The sequence below is a fragment of the Argiope bruennichi genome, chromosome X1 (assembly GCF_947563725.1).
Source record: "Argiope bruennichi chromosome X1, qqArgBrue1.1, whole genome shotgun sequence".
Classification (NCBI taxonomy): Eukaryota; Metazoa; Arthropoda; class Arachnida; order Araneae; family Araneidae; genus Argiope; species Argiope bruennichi.
The window spans coordinates 53187360-53206145 of NC_079162.1; the positions used below are offsets into that span (position 1 = coordinate 53187360).

At 29.0% G+C, this 18786-nt stretch overlaps 1 protein-coding gene across 1 annotated transcript; it reads right to left on the reverse strand.

Moving 5' to 3' along the window:
- Nucleotides 1–17636: 17636 nt before the first annotated feature.
- On the reverse strand, nucleotides 17637–18506 carry LOC129959222 (uncharacterized). The gene has a single exon (XM_056072046.1). The coding sequence runs from the start codon at nucleotides 18504–18506 to the stop codon at nucleotides 17637–17639; it is 870 nt and encodes a 289-aa protein (XP_055928021.1).
- Nucleotides 18507–18786: the final 280 nt, after the last annotated feature.

Genomic DNA, 18786 nt, shown 5'->3' on the forward strand with positions numbered 1-18786 from the left:
TTAAATATAAAAATAGTTCAATAAAACTTTAAATAAGAAGTACAGTTGACATGTTATTCAAAGTTTTTAAAAAGTGAAAAATTTCCCATTGCCCTTTAAACTGGTGCAATTGTAAAATCCTCGAGTGAATTAATCTTACAAATTATTCGTTGGCAGTAATTAAAAATATAAGATACGGAGCATTTGACTACAAAAAATACAAGTAATTTTTCATGCTTTTCCATTCTGACTTTCATTTAAATTATTAAAACATTTTATAGGCATTAAAAATTAATGTTCTTACATTAATGTAAGGATTGAAAGGTAAAAAAAAAGAAAATGTTAACTGGATATTAATTAAATGAAGTTTAAGAAAAACCAAACTGTTGAGCTATATAAAGAAACATCATTCCGAGGGTCTTTTGCACTTACTTAAGTGTGCTTGCATAGATAAACGAGCTCACGATTATTTTATGAATTACTTGCGTGTATGAACTCCTCAGTCGATTAAACAATAGGTAAAATCTGACAGTGCATACAACTCGATCAAATTATTTAGTTAGGGAAGGGGCGAGACAGAAAATCAGTATCTAATACAGATAATGTCCATTCCTTATAGGAATTGATATCAGCATTCCAAACTATGATATTCAGTTTCGAAATCTGGTATTGGTTGCCAGCCTCAACTGAATCTTTGCAATTCCTTTGCAACTTGCAGCCGAAACCCCCACCCCTCTCAATCTTGCAACCGAGTACATGTGCCTTCAGTACAGGACTCAAATGTAACTATAATACAAGTAGTGGCATGATAATTCTGACCTTCTACATACGCTATTTAGTATGCGTATTGTTACGAATCTGCAATGTTGCTTCCCAGCACAGTTGGTTCCATCGTAGGAAAGACCGTTTTACGATCAGCTCTATTGAATGCTTATTGGATGCTGGAGCAGTGACCATTGGGCTTGGCGGCGAATTTGGCAACAAAATAGATGATACTAGAATCTTTAAGAATTTTGGCGATAGAACCAACAGGAGCTGAGATATGTTTTATTGTTCGAAAATCCTCTCTGCCCTTCTCCTGGAAATTATAAAAGGCCAGCTGAAGACAGTCGCATATTTGGTATACAATTGAATAGCGAATCGACGGCGAATTATTTGGGTTAGTCCAGCGAAGCGCAAACATTGAGTGGAGCTCAAGCGATTGGTGAGAAAGCTGTGTGAGAAATCTTGGAGTTTATTATAGAAGCAGCATCGCGTTATGTATGGAGTAGTCAGTCATAAAATAGTGAGGCGGCAGTTGGATACATCTAAAGCGAGGAGATAGTGAGGCCTGTTGATTTTATTACACCATACACCTACTATAAGCGAACCCGTTGACTCTACAGACTTAATAGAGAAAGTTCCGAAACAATATTGTATTAAAGCTTATTTCATCAGTTGTTGATGTATGTCCTTTCAATTCTCCTTTTAATGTAATGTCTTAAAAAAAAAGAATGGCAATATAAATGAAGTAGTGCAGTGAATTGGGGCTTTGTAAACTCGAATTTTAAATAGTTTATTAAATTAGCATTTATCTGAAGGATTTTTATAGTTCTATAAAAGTGTGTCAGAACTTTTAAATTTTGCCACTTCGTTAAAATTAATAACAATTATATTATAGTTGTAAATAAAAAAAAAATATCTGATGCATTGAGTAATATGTTTTTAATTGATGCATTAACTTTGTAGATGCAAGAATTCAAAATGATTTGGAATTACTTCTATTTTATTGAAAGAATTTGAGAAAGAGTTAAAAAACTTCCTGAAAAAATTCATTATTATTTTGAACTAAAATAAAGTACGAGTTTCATCAACTGAATTTTGTTATCAAACTTATCGAATATTTTTTTTTTTACTTATGATAGTAAAAGGTATTGAAATTAGAAGAAAAATAAGTGACTAAAAGAGAGTAACATGAAATAAAAAGGAAGAAAAGTATCAAAAAGCGAGAGACATGAAAGAGAGTAAACAAAAATTGTGGGAATTCGATAATTTCAAAGTGAAACAAGTTTTTAAAAAGTGCTTCACAACATTTTATTGTAAATATAATAATTTCAAAATTGGTTAGAATCAGTTAATTAATATATGGAAGTAAAGTGAAACTCTGCAGATTTTTTTTTTCTTATTCTCAAATATAAAGAATTGACTTATTTATTTTTTTAATGCATTTAAATCTGTTCCAAACTAAACACGAAGAAGAAAATGGAAAAAAAATACATAGAATTTCTTTTTGATAAGTGATCAGATTTTCTTTCTTTTTCAATTAGAAAATATATTTTAAAAAATTTTCGAATATCTAAATAATTATCTACATGTATTTGTGGGAGTATTATCAAAATTAATTTCTATTTGTGTTTGTAGGACACTTCTCGCCGAAATAGCAAGAATGGAGAAAATATTTGAAAGTGACGACAACCAAAGGGATGAGAAGATTTTCGATAGATTCTATTATTTTTACTGATGTGGATAAATTCAAGATATTCAATGGTGGCAGGAGACATTTAAAATATGCATCAATTTATTCTCTTGTAGCCATTTTTATTTGGTGCTATTTTCCAAAAATTTTGATTTGCCATATGTGACTCGAAAAAATTAAACAGTAAAGCATAAAATGTACTTCATTTTAATAAAAATGCCCGGCATGTAAACCCAATTATAATTTTCATTGCGTATAATTTTTGTTTATCTTTCTTCTTTTAAATAATTCACTTGTCATACAATAAATTTTTTAAAAAAATACCAAATATTTTAAAATAGAAACTTTTAGCATTTTAAACAGTAAAATTGCCTGCTTTTATCTTTGCAAACGAACAAAAGAATAATTTATGTTTGATTATACCATGCAGAAAAAAATACAATTTATCTTATACATATTTTTTAAATTTAATTTAAAGATAATTTAGTAGATATTCAAGTGTGTATCGTGATGTGCTACAGATAAGTACCATAATATATCCAATTGCTCGTTTAAGATACCAAATACCGAAAAGTCTTGGAAAGTAATTGTTTAGTTATAAATTAAAGTGAATAGATAATGTCTGATCTAACAACATATGAATTTTAATTCAATATAATTAAATTGTTATTTTAAATAGTAAAAATAGAAAGTATTGTTTATAAAACATCTGAAGGAGAAAAGAACTTATTAGAAATGCCTTGCTGAAAATAACCGACTTGAAAAACGACTCTTTCAGCAAAAAGAATATTAAACAATTAATTAAAATAGGGAATGCAAATTGTGAAAGTAAGTACCTTATTGTAAAACATTGATTGATTGTTCAAGAAATTCATGCATACTAACATTCGATGAAATATAAAAGAAATATTGAAACAACTTTGGCATTAGGAATCCCTAAATTTTTTTTAAAAATCTGAAATGCAGGATGCAGAAATTTTTCCAATTCGAGTTCTGAATTTTAAGACAAACTCTGAAAAAAAAAACCCTATTTTTTTAATTATGTCTTTAAAAAATACTAAACTTGCATTGTATGACGGAAGATACAAATATAAATTAATATTCAATACAAGTAAAAACAAAATTATTTCTTGTATGAGAAACAGATATTAACGAAGCAACATCCTATTTCATACAAGTTTGTTCTACCTGTATAATTTTGACAATTAGACGTAGTTGCACAGTTTTGAAAAAAATTTGATGAATGCAACTGAAAACTGAATGCATCTTTAAATCTGATTTTAACTATTTATTAAAAGAGGAAACGTGGATATAATTCAATGCGCATGGAATTTTATTTTCATTTTAACAATAATAAGAGTATATATTTTTTATTGAAATGTGTTGCATATTATCCAAGAAAGTAATCTGAAAATTTAAAATGGGAGGGTGAATGTCTATTTAAGCACTTCGATGTAATGTTGAATTTAATGTAGACAATTCAACAGATTAAAATTGTATATCATTTTATGTAGATTCATTTTTACGTTGATTTTAATAATAATAAAAATACATAAATTCACGTAAAAATTCCCCCAAAGTTTAAAGACTATATTATATGTTTGGATACATAATATTCAAAAACAAACGACAGCTGTATTCTTAAACTGCTTCCAGAAATGCTAAACCTAAAGACCGTATTTAAAGAGATGGAGCGAGTATCAACAACTGTAATTTCGGAAAGCTCTGACATAAAACTGCGAAATGCTTACAAACTCCTTATTTCACAGCAGACAAAATGAAATATTTATTCTTAGGTTTTGGACAGTAAATAAAATTTCAAAACTAAAAACTGAAATATATTTATTATGATGTAAGGTAGATCTAACACTTTAGTATAATTATTTTTTTCTGAAGCTCATATTTGATTAATCACATGAAATTTGAAAATGATTTAAGAAAAACTAAAGATAATATTAATATACACATAAAAAAATGCAATATATTTCATTCATAGTCCATTTTATATCACAATAAATATTATAAAATTATATTAATTTGTTTGAAAAACTATTAATAACTTTTTAAGAGTGGAGGCAATCGGATTAACAACTTTTGAAAGTAAATAACAACTTGTTTCTTAAACTGCAACCAACAATATTAAAAGAAAAAGCATAATACTTGAAATGAAATAAATCCCAACCTCCTTTACTTTCTGAAGTATTCAAATAAAATCAAGAAATATGTACATGTGTGTTTTTTATCTTTTAAGAAACAAAGTAAGAAATGCGTCTGCAAGTTTTATATAGTAAAAAACATCAAAAATAGTTGTTAAGATATAACGCAAATTTAAAAGAATAATATTTCTTCTATAGTTAAGCTATGTATAATTGTTTCATGAGAAATTTATAAAAGAAAAGTGCAAATTAGCATGGCTCCCAAAAAATTATTTTTAAAAACCTTAGTTAAATGCACATTGTTTGAAAACAAATTACAGCTGTTGTCTTAAATCGTCTCTGGAATACTGAAGCTTAAGAATATAAAATGAAATCAAATAAGGAACCATCATTCTGATTTTATGAAACATTTAAATAAATTTAAGAAATTATCCTCATTTCTTACTTAAGAAAGAAAATGAATTGAATTTATTGAAGATACAAGAAGTCTCTACTATCTATTCTATTCTTATATTTTTATTCTACTCTTAATATAAATGGATGAAAACTATCTTGAGACACAACTCCCATATTTTTGTGACTCGGTAATATAACTAATATTATATAATTATAGAATATTTCGGTTCCTTCCTTTTTAATTTTTTTTAATTAAAAATTTTATTTACTTATTTTTAAAACAATTTTTATTATTCTCAAAATTAAATTTATTTATTATAAATGTTGAATATACAGCGGAAACAGCAGCAACTTAATTTTATTTATTCTCTTATCCATGACTTAGAAATTAACAATTAAAATTATTTTTCCATTTTGTTCTGATAAATCTCTGCATTACAAGCAATAATTTTCACTTATATAGTCATCAGTAAAAATTTACAAGATACCATTAAGGCTGAGTATCTGTCATGATTCTGAAACAAAATAAACAAACTGCTTTTTCTTAAACGATTCGTAGCCAAACTGATGCAAACGATGTTAGAAAAAATTATTTAAAGTTACTTAATTTTGATTTTTTTTCTTTTTTGTGAGTGCGCGTGTTTGTTTATCATAAAAAGTTGCAGTTTTAAATTATCAAAAAAAAAAAAAAAAGTGGATAAATATTTTACCAAACTGGCAAAAAATTGTAGAAAAGCTTGAAATATTCTAATTAATTATATAATGACAAAAAATGTTAAAAACAGACTACAATAAAACTCAGGTATACTAGTATAAATCACATTAGTTTTAATTACGTGGAGAAAACAATTATAATCTCATTGCTTTTATTTTAAAAATTTAAATGACATTTTAATTAGAATATCATGGCATTTAATTTTACAAATTAATTTAAGTGAAGAATATTTCCTACAAATATCAATGATACCGCCATTTACTTTGAAAAAACGCCACGAATTACACGAAAATTATAAAGAAAGTATTATATCACATCGGAAATTTTATTTGAATATATTTAAATCTATATCACCAAAACTAAGGGAAAAAACATTTAATTAAAAATAATTTCTATCAAATCACATGGGGAATTCATTAGCAAATTTTTAGGTCTTAAGTGTATTCCATTGTTTTCGCAAGTAGAGATTAAATTTCTTTAAGCCTTGAGAAATGACATTGTGGAATATAAATGATCTAAGAAATACTGCATAAAATGGCACTTATTTAATATAATAACGTTGCTCCAGAAATTAAAGCAAATACCGAAACATACAATTCTAAACATTGCGCTCTTCAAAAAGCAGGATTCATTAATCATTTCAATTTTTCATTCAGTATTCATATACCATCCAAATAGGACATTCAGTCCAAATGCATAATAATATACATTTCTTTTCGCGAACTTTAATTTCATTTAGCAAAGTTATTGGAAAGGTTTCATTGTAATTTGAGGAAACATTAATTTTTTGAATAAATGAAATAAAGAATTCTTACTGGCAACAAGATTCGATCGAGTGACGTTGACAACTCGGAAATAAATTAGAACATCAATTCATTACGCCGCAGTATCTTCGGTATGGTTTTTTTAAACTATCAATTTGTTAGCAGGTCTTCGTGCATTATTGCAACTCAGCATTTTGTCTGATCGTATTTTAATGAAACAAATTTCCATGCATCTGCAAGTTTCAGTTCTCTGGGAATTTTTAAAATTTTATATATTTCATTTTGCAAATTTTTATTACATTAGACAAACCAATTTCATTTAGTAATTTTCATTAACTAAAATCAATCTCTTCGGTAAAATTTTTAAAAATGCCTCTTTAAAAAAAATTAAGAGAATTTTTGCTGGCAGCTGAATTTATACCTGTACCTTGAAGAATTCGAAAAGTAATTATTCATTTTGTTTATTCTATAGTTTTGTTCATCAGCGTCGCAATTTAAACCTCTCACTATTTTATTCTACCTTTGCATGCCATCCGAACTGTTTCATCTTGCCCACAAATACAATCTTAATTGTAATGGTAGTATTTTCCACTTCGATTCGATTTCGAAACTCTTGCAGAATATCAAAATATAAATTAGCAGAACTTTTTAAACTTCTCATTCTGTCATTCAATTTTCGTGTACTAACCAAACTGACCATGATTCGAAATTTAACTTCAAAAAATTCAGTATGAAGTGGAAGGGTTAAAAGAAGGTTGTTCGGAGCAGCAGCGAGCCCATTTACTAGAATTTCCAACACATGAGTCACGTGAGTTGTGGAAACGCTCCTCAATTGTCAGAAAACCATTCTCCCCTTCCCGCCTTTCAAAGGGGAGGGACGTTTCCTCCCTCAGTCTTTAATTGAAAAAAGCGGTAGTTTTGGCCGATAATCTGCAGAACTAGTTTGAACCGCACTGTGACGCGTGCCTCAATGTTCCCCTCTTGTCAAGGTCAATAACGGAGGAGTTAAAAAGCTTCTTTTCATCACAGAACTTACATGAAGACTGTTAGGCCAACGGAGATTTATGTAAACGTTGAAACCGAATGAGCCACCTGGATTGGATCAGATTAAGAATAGTATGATTAAAAATATCCCATCCATATTTATTTTGTATCTGATGTATTTGCTGAATATATTAAAGCATATGTGTTAACGGTTGTAGTTGTTCCTGTTTCTAAATCAAATTCTGATTTGACTTTACCTCAAAATTTGACAGATCGTACTGATGAGATTGCCCCCGAATGTGATCAAATATTTTAAATTCCAGCCCCTTATTCTTATGTTTAAAAGATTTCTAAATTTCATATTCTTCAGAAATTTAATGATTTTTGGATGTATTCTTCTTTATATGTTTGGGAGATTATATGCTCAATGATCATGATAATTAATTTATAAAAACATTTATTTATTCCGAAAAGTCATAAAGATCTTCTTTTTATTTATTTAGATTTCATTTAGTAAATAATCCTAATTATATTTGAAATATTTTCTCAGCAATCCCAACATTTATGTTTGCTTTTGCTCTTGTACTCAGAATTTTCAATTTTCTGTTTCCATGAATTTAAAAAAAAAAAAAAAAGTTGGCTAATTGAGAGCATCAGATTAAAAAAATCCATTTAGATTTAAATGGATTTTTAAGTTAAATTTTAAATTGTAATAAATGTACATTATATGTGATTATTTCAAAGTAGCCCTCAAAAACATCAGCTCTAGTAAATCGCAACAAATTTAATCCAGCCGTGACGAGATCAGTAGAATGGTTACCAAATTTTTATTTTTCAAATACATCAAAAATTTTTACTCAAAAAAAATTGTTCGAATATCTTATTTAAATCTTTTTTTTTTTTTAAGAAATTAACAAACAAATATTTCCTAAACAAAAAAGGCAAAAATTTCATTAAAAACTTTCGAAAACGCCGTCTGTGTTAAATGTTCCATTATATAGTTATACAGGATGATTATTAAAATATTATCCGATATATGAGACCATAACTATCATACCATTCACAAGAACAGAATAAAATTTTGTTTCAAAGTATTTTGAGGTATGCAGTCAAGAATCATAGGAAAAACAAGGTGAATAGTAGAAGCAGTTGCCTGTAATGTGTCGAGTTAAAATAGGTGGCTCTGCACTGCACATTTCAAGAATTCATCAGAGAAAAAATAAGTTAAAAGATATAAATGGTTCACATTTTAACATAAATTCTGCAATGTCTCACTAAAATGCAGGAAACATAAACAAAATATTAACGTAAATTGTAGTCTTAATTCTTAAGAAAATTGACTCAAACTGATTTTATTTTTCATTGATAAATGCTTACACAGAATCTAAAAACTAAAATAATAATAATTAAAAAGTAACCCTAAGATATGAGTCAAAACTTTCAACTTTTAGTTTCTGAAAAAGTCCTTAATCGATTACTACTTTTTAGCCCGCTTTCAATGCCTTGGCAATGTTGCCAATGCAACGTCTTGCCTTCCTGATTTAATTACGATCAAAGAAAACTAGGCCGGTAGTACGGAAGTCGGGTAGTCATGAACCGGATACTCGGGAGTAGACCGTAATTTGTTCGTTCATTTAGTGTTACAATTTTGTAAAATATGTACTATATACTTATTATATTATTTTATTAAATATTTTTTCTTTCATATAGACATATTTCAGTTTTAGCTGAAAACGTTTTTGCATAAATTTCTGTGAAGTTTTAATATTATGCTTTTATCTAAATCTTCAAGTTTAATCGGGGCGTATTTGTTCTTGAAGAAAAAGGTCACTTATATAATTAGTTATGTAATATACAATTGTTATAATTTAAATTAAATTCATACTAGGCTAAAATAAGAAATAATCTTAATTAAACCTTATATTTTTTTAAATGTTATTCTATCTAAAACGTTTTCAACAATTAAATATAAGGACCTAAATTATTAACTTCAAAACATCTAATGCACTTTAATTGTATTTATACATCCATTTTAGATCAAATAATAATACATTTTTATGAACTGCTATTTTTCGTATTTTCCAATATATTTCTTTGTCTTATAAAGCAATTTCTGCCTTCAGTGACGCAAAAATTAAATAAGTTTAATAACTAAATTGAAGTTAACATTAAGAAATTAAATCAATTAATTTGATTGATGAATTGGCTGTGATTATAAATTTGTATGCTTAATTCATGTTTGTAAATGCTTACCCAAGTATCATAATATATATATTATAATAGCCTACAACATCAACAGTTTATTTCATTTAGGGCTTATTTATGCCGTTTTGCTTGAGTATTTTAAAAACATTAATAAATATTGGAAAAGATATTGATTAAACAACATGTTATATATGATTTACAAATTATCCATTCTCAAAAAAATTATAATATCATATCATGACGTTTTTTTTTTTTTTTTTTTTTTTTTTTTTTTTTTAGATTTAAAATTAGAAACGTATCAATTTAATGCAAGGAAATGAAATTTAAATGAAGGAACATTTGTAGAAAACTGAAATTGTGAAACTCTTTTTTAACAAAACACTGATAATAACTTTGATTTTAATTTTAAAAATGATTATATATGGAATTGAAGAATGTAGAAATCCAGTTCAAGAGCACATTATTAAAAATAATTAACATTAAATATTTTTGAAATCAAATTAGAGTCAACAGTTGATAATATAAAATTGAAACTGAGTATTAGTTTTGAATTCATTAAAAAAAAAATATTGAGTAGAAAATTTAATAGGCTAAATTTTCACGAGAACTTTTGAGATACGTTGTTATTAAAGAAAATATACTTCAAATATTTGGAAACTTTTTTTTCATCGAATTAGGCCTAAAAAAAACTTAACAATCAACGCTACAATCATTGAAAATATAAAGAATAGGAATAGGAAACTGGTTAAAATATTTACTTTTTTACGCTTTATAACAAAGAAATTAAATGAACTTAAATGCATTTTTAATTCAAAAATATTACTTTGAAATTAATTGAAGACAATTAATATATTGTAACAAATCTGTAATTTTGCTATCCGGCACGGCGTGCTGAGCTTGGCGACCGTTTGGCGAGTTGGCGATGAATTTGGCGAGTTTGGCGACTGAATGGATAACACCAGAAAGTTCGAGAAGTTTCATGATCCATCCAGTAATAACAGAGATACACCCAGGTACGCCCTGATTGGTCTGAAGTTTCTAGTCCCGCCTCCCGGAGCTATAAAAGACAGACCTCTGAAGCTGGAGAAGAAGTGTGTGTATCGGCGGAAGTTGTGTGTGTGAGAGTGGTCGGAGTCGCCGACAGGTAAAGAAACTGGAGGATTAGACAGCAAGCAAGCTGCTAAACTTACAATTAAATGCGCTGAGTAATTACAATTGAGTGGCAGTATTTGTTGTAGAAGAAAAAATTTTGTAACAATATTGCCTTTAAAAAACATAAAACTAAGAATTTAGCTCTAAACTTCAATACAATAAAATATTTTGAATTTTTATGAAATTTACCTTTATTCTAGAGTTTAATGAGATTACGCATTGCTTATACGAAATTCTCAAACTCACTAGTTTGTAAGACAAAGCTATAAACTCAAGTGAAAAAATTGTTTTCAAATGGAATCCCAATATTATTGACCAAAATATGTCAAGGTTTCTTTTTTAGTTGTTCTGATTCCTTTTTACAGCGAAATAAATATATTCTAGTTACAAAAGAAAAAAAATGCCCTATTTATAGTTTGTTATCCTATCTACACCATCTTTCATCACATCAAAGGCTTTTTTTTGGTTATAAATGGCAGTTTTATAATAAATGAAATTTATTCCAAGTTCTTCTCATTCAATTTAGTTTGTAGCAATTTCTAAACTCTTTTATTTTATTTATATATTTATTTTCTGCTGATTGATAAAATGTTTGATGGATAGAAATATCACCTTCTAAGCTTATTTGTATTTGTAATAAGTGCAAATTGAGTATAGTTTTATTTAATACCATTCGCATCATTCGTTTATATTATGAATACATATGTTTATTTATTAATCAAAAAAGTATTTTCAAACGCTTGTCTGACATTGACAAATGATATTTACAAAAAGAACTTAAATAGTGATTTGAATTTAGGGATTTTGAATAGAGATAGCTGAATATATTGCGACAGCAAAATAAGAAGTTTTATTTTAGCATAAGGAATACGAGTTATTTTTTTAATGCAACTAATTTATTCCACAATTATGCATCACCCAGGGCAGCGATTCTCAACCTGTGGGGCGCGCCCCCCTAGGGGGGCGCGAGAATATCCAAGAGAAAATATTATTTAAAAAAATTGATTAACTGACTGAAAGGAAAGCACACATACACATAGAAAACAAAATACATTTCGACATATTTAATAACTTATTAAAGTAAAACGACATACTAAATTAAAACAAATTTAATAATTATTAGTGACTCCCTGGGGCCTATCTTGCAGAGCAAAGTTTTTCGAAGGAAGGCTTAATATTAGAAATAGCCACTCTCAGTTCTGCCGAGATCTATATTTGTCTTCAAAGTAGCCACAGCAGAAAATCCAAAGGTAGGATGTTGAAAATGGTAATAGAATGAGAAATGTCCTTGTTTTTAGTGTAATTAAAATCATCCTCTACTCCTGCCCAAAATTCAAATAGTGATTTATTACTAAATTGTCTTCTAGTTTCGCCACTTGTCGTGAAGTCTATGAATTTTTCTTCCTCATCAATTGAGAGCCCTTCGGGAGTCTTATGAAATGGATCCCTAACTCACTTGTAATTTCCTATCAGTTTGTCATCAGCAAGAAAATACTTTTTAAAATTCTTTGCCTGCATGGCTAAATGATTTTCAGTGGTTACAAAAACAACTTTTACATGTTCATCTTCAGCCTTCTAAGTTTTAGTACAATCATCCACATTTGCAAACATTGTTAGATTTCTTTGCCTTAAATTTCTGCTCCACAATTCCAATTTTCCACAAAAAGCATTAACATTATTTCTGCTCCAAAATTCCAATTTTCCACAAAAAGCATTAACTTTATGACTCGTATCCAGCATATGTGTATTTGCTCCTCGGAGTGGAAGATTCAAGTTATTTAATTTCTCGAATATGTCAACCAAGTAGCTCAATTTCATCACAAATAAACCATCGTGAAAATTCTCGATCTCCGGTACGTTTTCTTCTTCTAGGAAAATGGCGATTTCTTCTCTTAATTCATAAACACGTTGCAAAAATTTTCCACATGATAACCATCTTACCTCGCAATAAAATAGTAAGGCTGAATATACTGAACCCATGTCTCCGACGCAATTTTTCCATCCTATGTTTGCCTCGTTCATAAAATCATTTAAAATAGCAAATAATGCGAGGGCCGTTGTTTTGAGTTCTATTGGTTTGCAGAAAAGTAGTTCTGGTAGTTCTAAAAGAAGCTCGCTTACTTCCGATTAAAAATTTATCCATGAATCTGCATAAATCTTCTGCCGTAAATATTTAATATGGTGAATTGCAATTAACATGAAAACATATATAACATACACATTCACGATATATTCGATAGCGATAGAAGGATCGACTCGAATGAGACTGGCTGGAATTGAAACTTGCGTTATCAAACATTTTCCTTCTTCCTGTGAGAAAACATCTGCGCATGCTCGAGACGGCATCGGTCGTGTGGATTCTCTTCCACAAACATTACTTATTTTCTCATTACTTTATTCTCTTCCACAAACATTACTTATTTTCTCATTACTTTATTCTCTTCCACAAACATTACTTATTTTATTTAAATATTCCCCGCTTTCATTCGCTTCATCTATTCACTGCCCGCTTTGCAAAATGCCAGATGTGGTTTATCGCCAATTAATATTGGCAGTTAGTAAAAAATAATTTAAAAACAGAATACAAAATACTCTATATACATTATTGTTGTATACTTTTTACTGTAAGCGGGGGGGGGGCGAGATAAAAATTATGATTGAAAACTGGGCCACGAATACTGAAAGGTTGAGAAACGCTGACCCAGGGCATTTGCCCCAATTGCTCCACTTTAATTATACCACTGCATCTAATGCATTTAATGATCAATCAGTTGTAAAATAAGAAAAAAAAAAGTCTATCTCCAATCTGTTCTTCTCGTGCTTCTTATGAGACATCACTTTTTCTGTTTTTCTTTTTTACGCAATATTGTGTTATTGTTGATTCAAAAGCAGCTTCAACGTCAGTTTCGTTAGCAAGTTGTTTTGCATCAATAATAGTAATAGTTTCATCGAAGGACATATCCGATCGAAAATTTTTATGGAATATTTTTTATTTTTATAAAAAAATAATCAAATGCAGATGTTAAATCAAAATCTTTTGTTTACATCAACTTGCTTATTGGATTAATGTAATTTAATATTTTATGCTAAATAACTAATGAACGTAAAAATTGAAATTGTTCAATACAATTTAATAAATCCGAGACTCGTCTCATTAAATTATCGATTTCTTGCTTTTCACAAATAGCAAGAAATGTATTGTAAACATCTTCCAAATAGAATCTTTAAGGCTTTAAGTCCTTTATCCTACTCACTCATCTAGTGTCACTCAATGATTTCAAAGTCAATCCTTGAACATGCTTTAAAAGTATTGCCCATAAAAGTAGATGCCGAGAAAAAAGAAGATAATGTTTGGACTATGTTGAAGAGATTAACTGCTTCCGAGGATTCTTTTGCCATATCATTACCTACTATAATGAGAGAAAGGATACTTCACGGAACAAAAGCCCATTAATTAAATTATTTAATTCTAGATTGCACTTCTGCTTTATCGCCCCTCATATTAAATTCGTTGTCATATTCTTGTTTTCCGATACCCACACATTTAAACTCAAGTTATTAAGTACTCCGGTTATAATTTCAGGCACATGTTTCCTTGTGGACCTTTCAATTGGAAAGAAGTCCAAAATGTTTTCATTAATTTTTATTTCAACTTCATTGGCATAAAATTTGTTGATTGAAACATATCTGATTATAAGAGTCATTTGCTCTACCTTATTAAAGACAGGAGTGTAATCTAAAATTATAGGAAAATATTTAGATTTTTTAAATTTCGTCAATAATTTGAGATTTCACAATTTGATGAAGCAGGTCTATTATCTCGTTGCATATTTTCCCTGAGATCATGAGCTTTAGTCCCTGGCTTTTTGAACATTCTATGAACATGCTCTTCCAAAATGAGATCAAATTCAAATAGTAACTCAACTATTTTTAAGAAGTTTACGTTATTATACTCAAAAAATTTGCCGCTTGCACCTTGAAAACTCAGAAAACTTTTACCAAACATTTTAATGATTGCTACAATTTTTATATACACTTTGTACCATTGGTTTGTTTCAGCATTAATAATTCTTTGAGCAGAGGAATCTACAGTTTTACAACATTTTAACCTTTAATTAATTTCTAAACATGATTTTTGGAAGTTTCAGGATCTTTCAAAATTTCGACGAGGTATTTAAACTTTTAAAACTCTCATTTGAAAGGAACTAATCACATAACCGAAAAATTGGCAGCAGAAGCAGTAAACGTAGTTTTGTGAAATAAAGTACATTAGCCAGTCTTTTAAAATTTGCTCTCCATTTCAGAAAATTCATGTATAATAATTTGCTCTAAGATATCGATAAGTATCACTGGAAGAAAATTTTAATTATATAATGGTTTAAATGGGCCTTGTAACATTAAAAGATTTCTTTCGGCATCTCCTAAAATTCTTGACCACAATGCTGGACCTGTACTCAGAGTTTGTAAAATACTTTCTGTGGGTGACACGTTGGTGCCAATTTTGAAGATGCTTTCACTTAATGGTGGAATGTTGCCATTTCCAGCTGATTTATAAATATAGTCTGTTTGTTGGTCATAATTATTCTCCAACGACATGTTTTCTTTTACAGCCGGACCTGGTGTTAGATTCTCAAAGCCGTCATTTGTTCTGGTACTACAAAAACAACTCTGTATATAATTTCTTAAGGTGCTAGTTTGTTTTTATATTTGGACTTCCTTTTCCAGCCTTCGCCTTTTGTACTAGAAACCAGACTGGCCATTAGACATTCTGGAATAGGGAGATAACTCAAATTAAACTATGTAAGATATGAAATAGTAATTAGAAATGAAAGTTAATCCTTTTTCTAAATAAGCTAAAATCATAATTAACATAACTTCAAAATTATATTTCACCGACCGGAATTTTAAAAAAAATATTTATGCTCTGCACAAAATATTTTTTTTAAACTTAAAGGAAGCGTAGTGTAATAATATTTGAATTTCATAGAAACAAAATTTGGGCAACTCATGAATAGTCATTAAATTTATTTATTTTTTGAAATTACAAATTATAGATAAACAATTCAATTATTAATTATAGATTTTGAGATATGATAATATGAATTGAGATCATATGAAATAGCAATGATTTCTAAATAAAAAATATTTAATATGTATTTTATACATTTTCATAACGAGCAATTTATTTCACTTTATTTATACAAATCAAAAAAGATATTTTACTTTCAATTATTATTTTTATAACTTTTGAAAATTTTAAAGAAAAATTGAAAAGACTTTTTTTTTTTTTTTAACATCTACTTGAAACTATTCTTGAAGGTGAGCTTTCGTGCTAAAAAAGAAAAAAATCTTATCTTAAGACCATTTAAAAGTTTCCATTTAATATTTCATGGAATGATTATAAGGTACAAAGATGTAGTGACCGGAAAGACAAGGGGTATAGAATAGATACCCCAGCAGCCATGGTGACCAGACGTTAGTGCATTCCATTTTTGAAAGAAAAATATGATAAAATGGCGAAGAAATAATATTATGGCCTGGTCGCAATTTATACTTGCAAAGTTACTGATGTTGACTAGAAGCAAAAAAAATCATGTTACCCCAGGCATCACTTATTCCCGCTCCTTTATTGATAAGCTATCCTTCTTTGGATATCAATATTGTTTTAAATAACATATTAAAAGAAATTTATTTTCTTTGTGACTATGAAACCAAATCTACTATGTGGTCTGAAAGGGTGGTGTGGCGATAGTGGACACATAAAATTTCATGGTAAGAGCAGACACTCCGGAACTGATCGTGGTTAGAGCGGACACATTCCCCCCCCCCATCTTAGAACAGATAAAGGGTGCAGATAAATAAGTAAATAAACACTTTTAAAAATCACAAATATTATTTAAAACAGTATTTTAAGTGGCAAATGTCTTTCACGTGGGATAACGTTTTTTTTTTTTTTTTTTTTTTTTTTTTTACCGAAGTTTTCTGTTTTTGCACTTGATTATCGAATTACAAGGATAAATACATTTTTTGCCAATCAAATTTAATTATTTATATTAAATTTTTAAGATATTATAGTGCGAATGTATTTTAAACATGGCGGAATATAATAAAAATAAAAACTTTCAGAGAAATATTTAAAACTTAATAGTAAGTAACAGTATAATGAAGGGTATGAACGAATTTCCGGGATTTTGTGGAAAACTGTATTTTAGAGTCAAATAAATATTAGAACAGGTGCAGTTGCCATAAAATTAATTAGTTTCAATAATGTAAGTAAAAATAAATACTGGAAGTAAAATATATGAAACAGATACAAGTAAATTAAAGAAAAATAAATACAAGTAAATAAATATTAACTAACCTTTATTATAAAGGCATAAATATCATTTACCATTGGATTTAGTCCAACCTAGTTACAAAACTTAAAGATTTTAGACATTTTTCTAAATTGTTTGATATTTCGAATTCTTTTAGGATGTTTTCAATTCTTTCATCCAATTTTACATATGCTTTTTTCCTTTTTATGGCAGGGTCGCCTAATTCTCTGGATTTCAAATTAAAAGACATTTTATGTGTTCTTCTTTTAGTATTTTAACTAATAAGTGGACATTAGGCTGGTTTCTGCCAGTGATTGCATTTAATTTGGAATTCCACCCTTCAACAAAATTATTTGTCGTATGACACTGTCCATATACATTCCATACTTTAATGGGTATATTTGGATTGTCTATCTACTGCTCGACAAAATAATCAATGAATGTGGTAAGTTTATCAATGCTAAAAGCTTTTTCCAATACAATGCTTCAAGCATCATCTATGTGTTCCATTGGCTAGTAAGCTAATACAGAAATCATTCTACAGACATTTCTTATATCTTCGTTCTCTTTATATTCCTTTACTAGACCCATTTCTTGTATCTTACGCCACAAACATTGATTAAAATGAAAGTTACAACCCGAAACAGTCGAACTGGGAAATTCTAACATACAATTATTGATGGCTGCTGCTTCAAAATCTAATTTTATAATGTCCGGCTTCCACTTAGGGTACCAACGTTTCACTTCCTGAAACATTGCAATGTAAGTTGCTTGTCTCTTATCAGGCAGAAATGCAAAAAGCGCTGGATAAACGTTGGTCTCAGTTGCTGTACTCTTTAAGTCGACGTGTATAGTATATATTTGAGCAAATTGTTTCGGACAACTTTTAAATATTCCATCTAAGAAAAAGGTCTTTCCATTTTCCAAAAGGTACCGAGATTCTTCTCCTCCAAATACTAAAATCCTGTTATCTTGGTCATTTTGCAAGTCTAAACGAAGCAAGTTTTCCCCATTAAAAAGCACAAGTGTATCGTTTGCAAACTGAATGTCGTTGGCATTTTGAGGATTTGGGGTAGCTCCCAAAGCCTTTCTCCTCTCCTTACATAAAACTGTCTTGGCATTGGAGTATGTCGGTATTTTAGTAACGAAATCATAACCTTTCTGATATAATTCTGAAAGTTCTTCTTGAACTATCTGGGGAACGGGAACTGATGTTTCTTCTCGGACTCTTTTTCTGCAAGTCTCTAATCTCCTTTTAACTTCGATATCAGTAACGTTGGGCACGCTGGAATGTTCAGTTTTCTTCAGTACTTCGTATTGAAAATTTGTCTCTACATTTCCTTTACAATGATGTGTCTTTTCTTTTACACATACCCAGCTCATTTCTAATTTATTTTTTCGGTGTAGACGGTGTGGGTAATCATCTACAACTAAACATTCTTTTCCTTTATTTTGTAGAGAGTAATTTTGTTGAAATGGCTATGGGTTCCATCACAGATTTTTTCGCCGACATAAAACGACATACACACTTCATAAGGATTAAACATCTACTGAGAAAATGAGACGGCCTTCTCTCTCAAAAGTATCGGCTTATCTCTACAGCAGTTGCAAAGCTCGAAACTAAACAATAGATGACATGTGACTGATTAGGGAAACAACACAA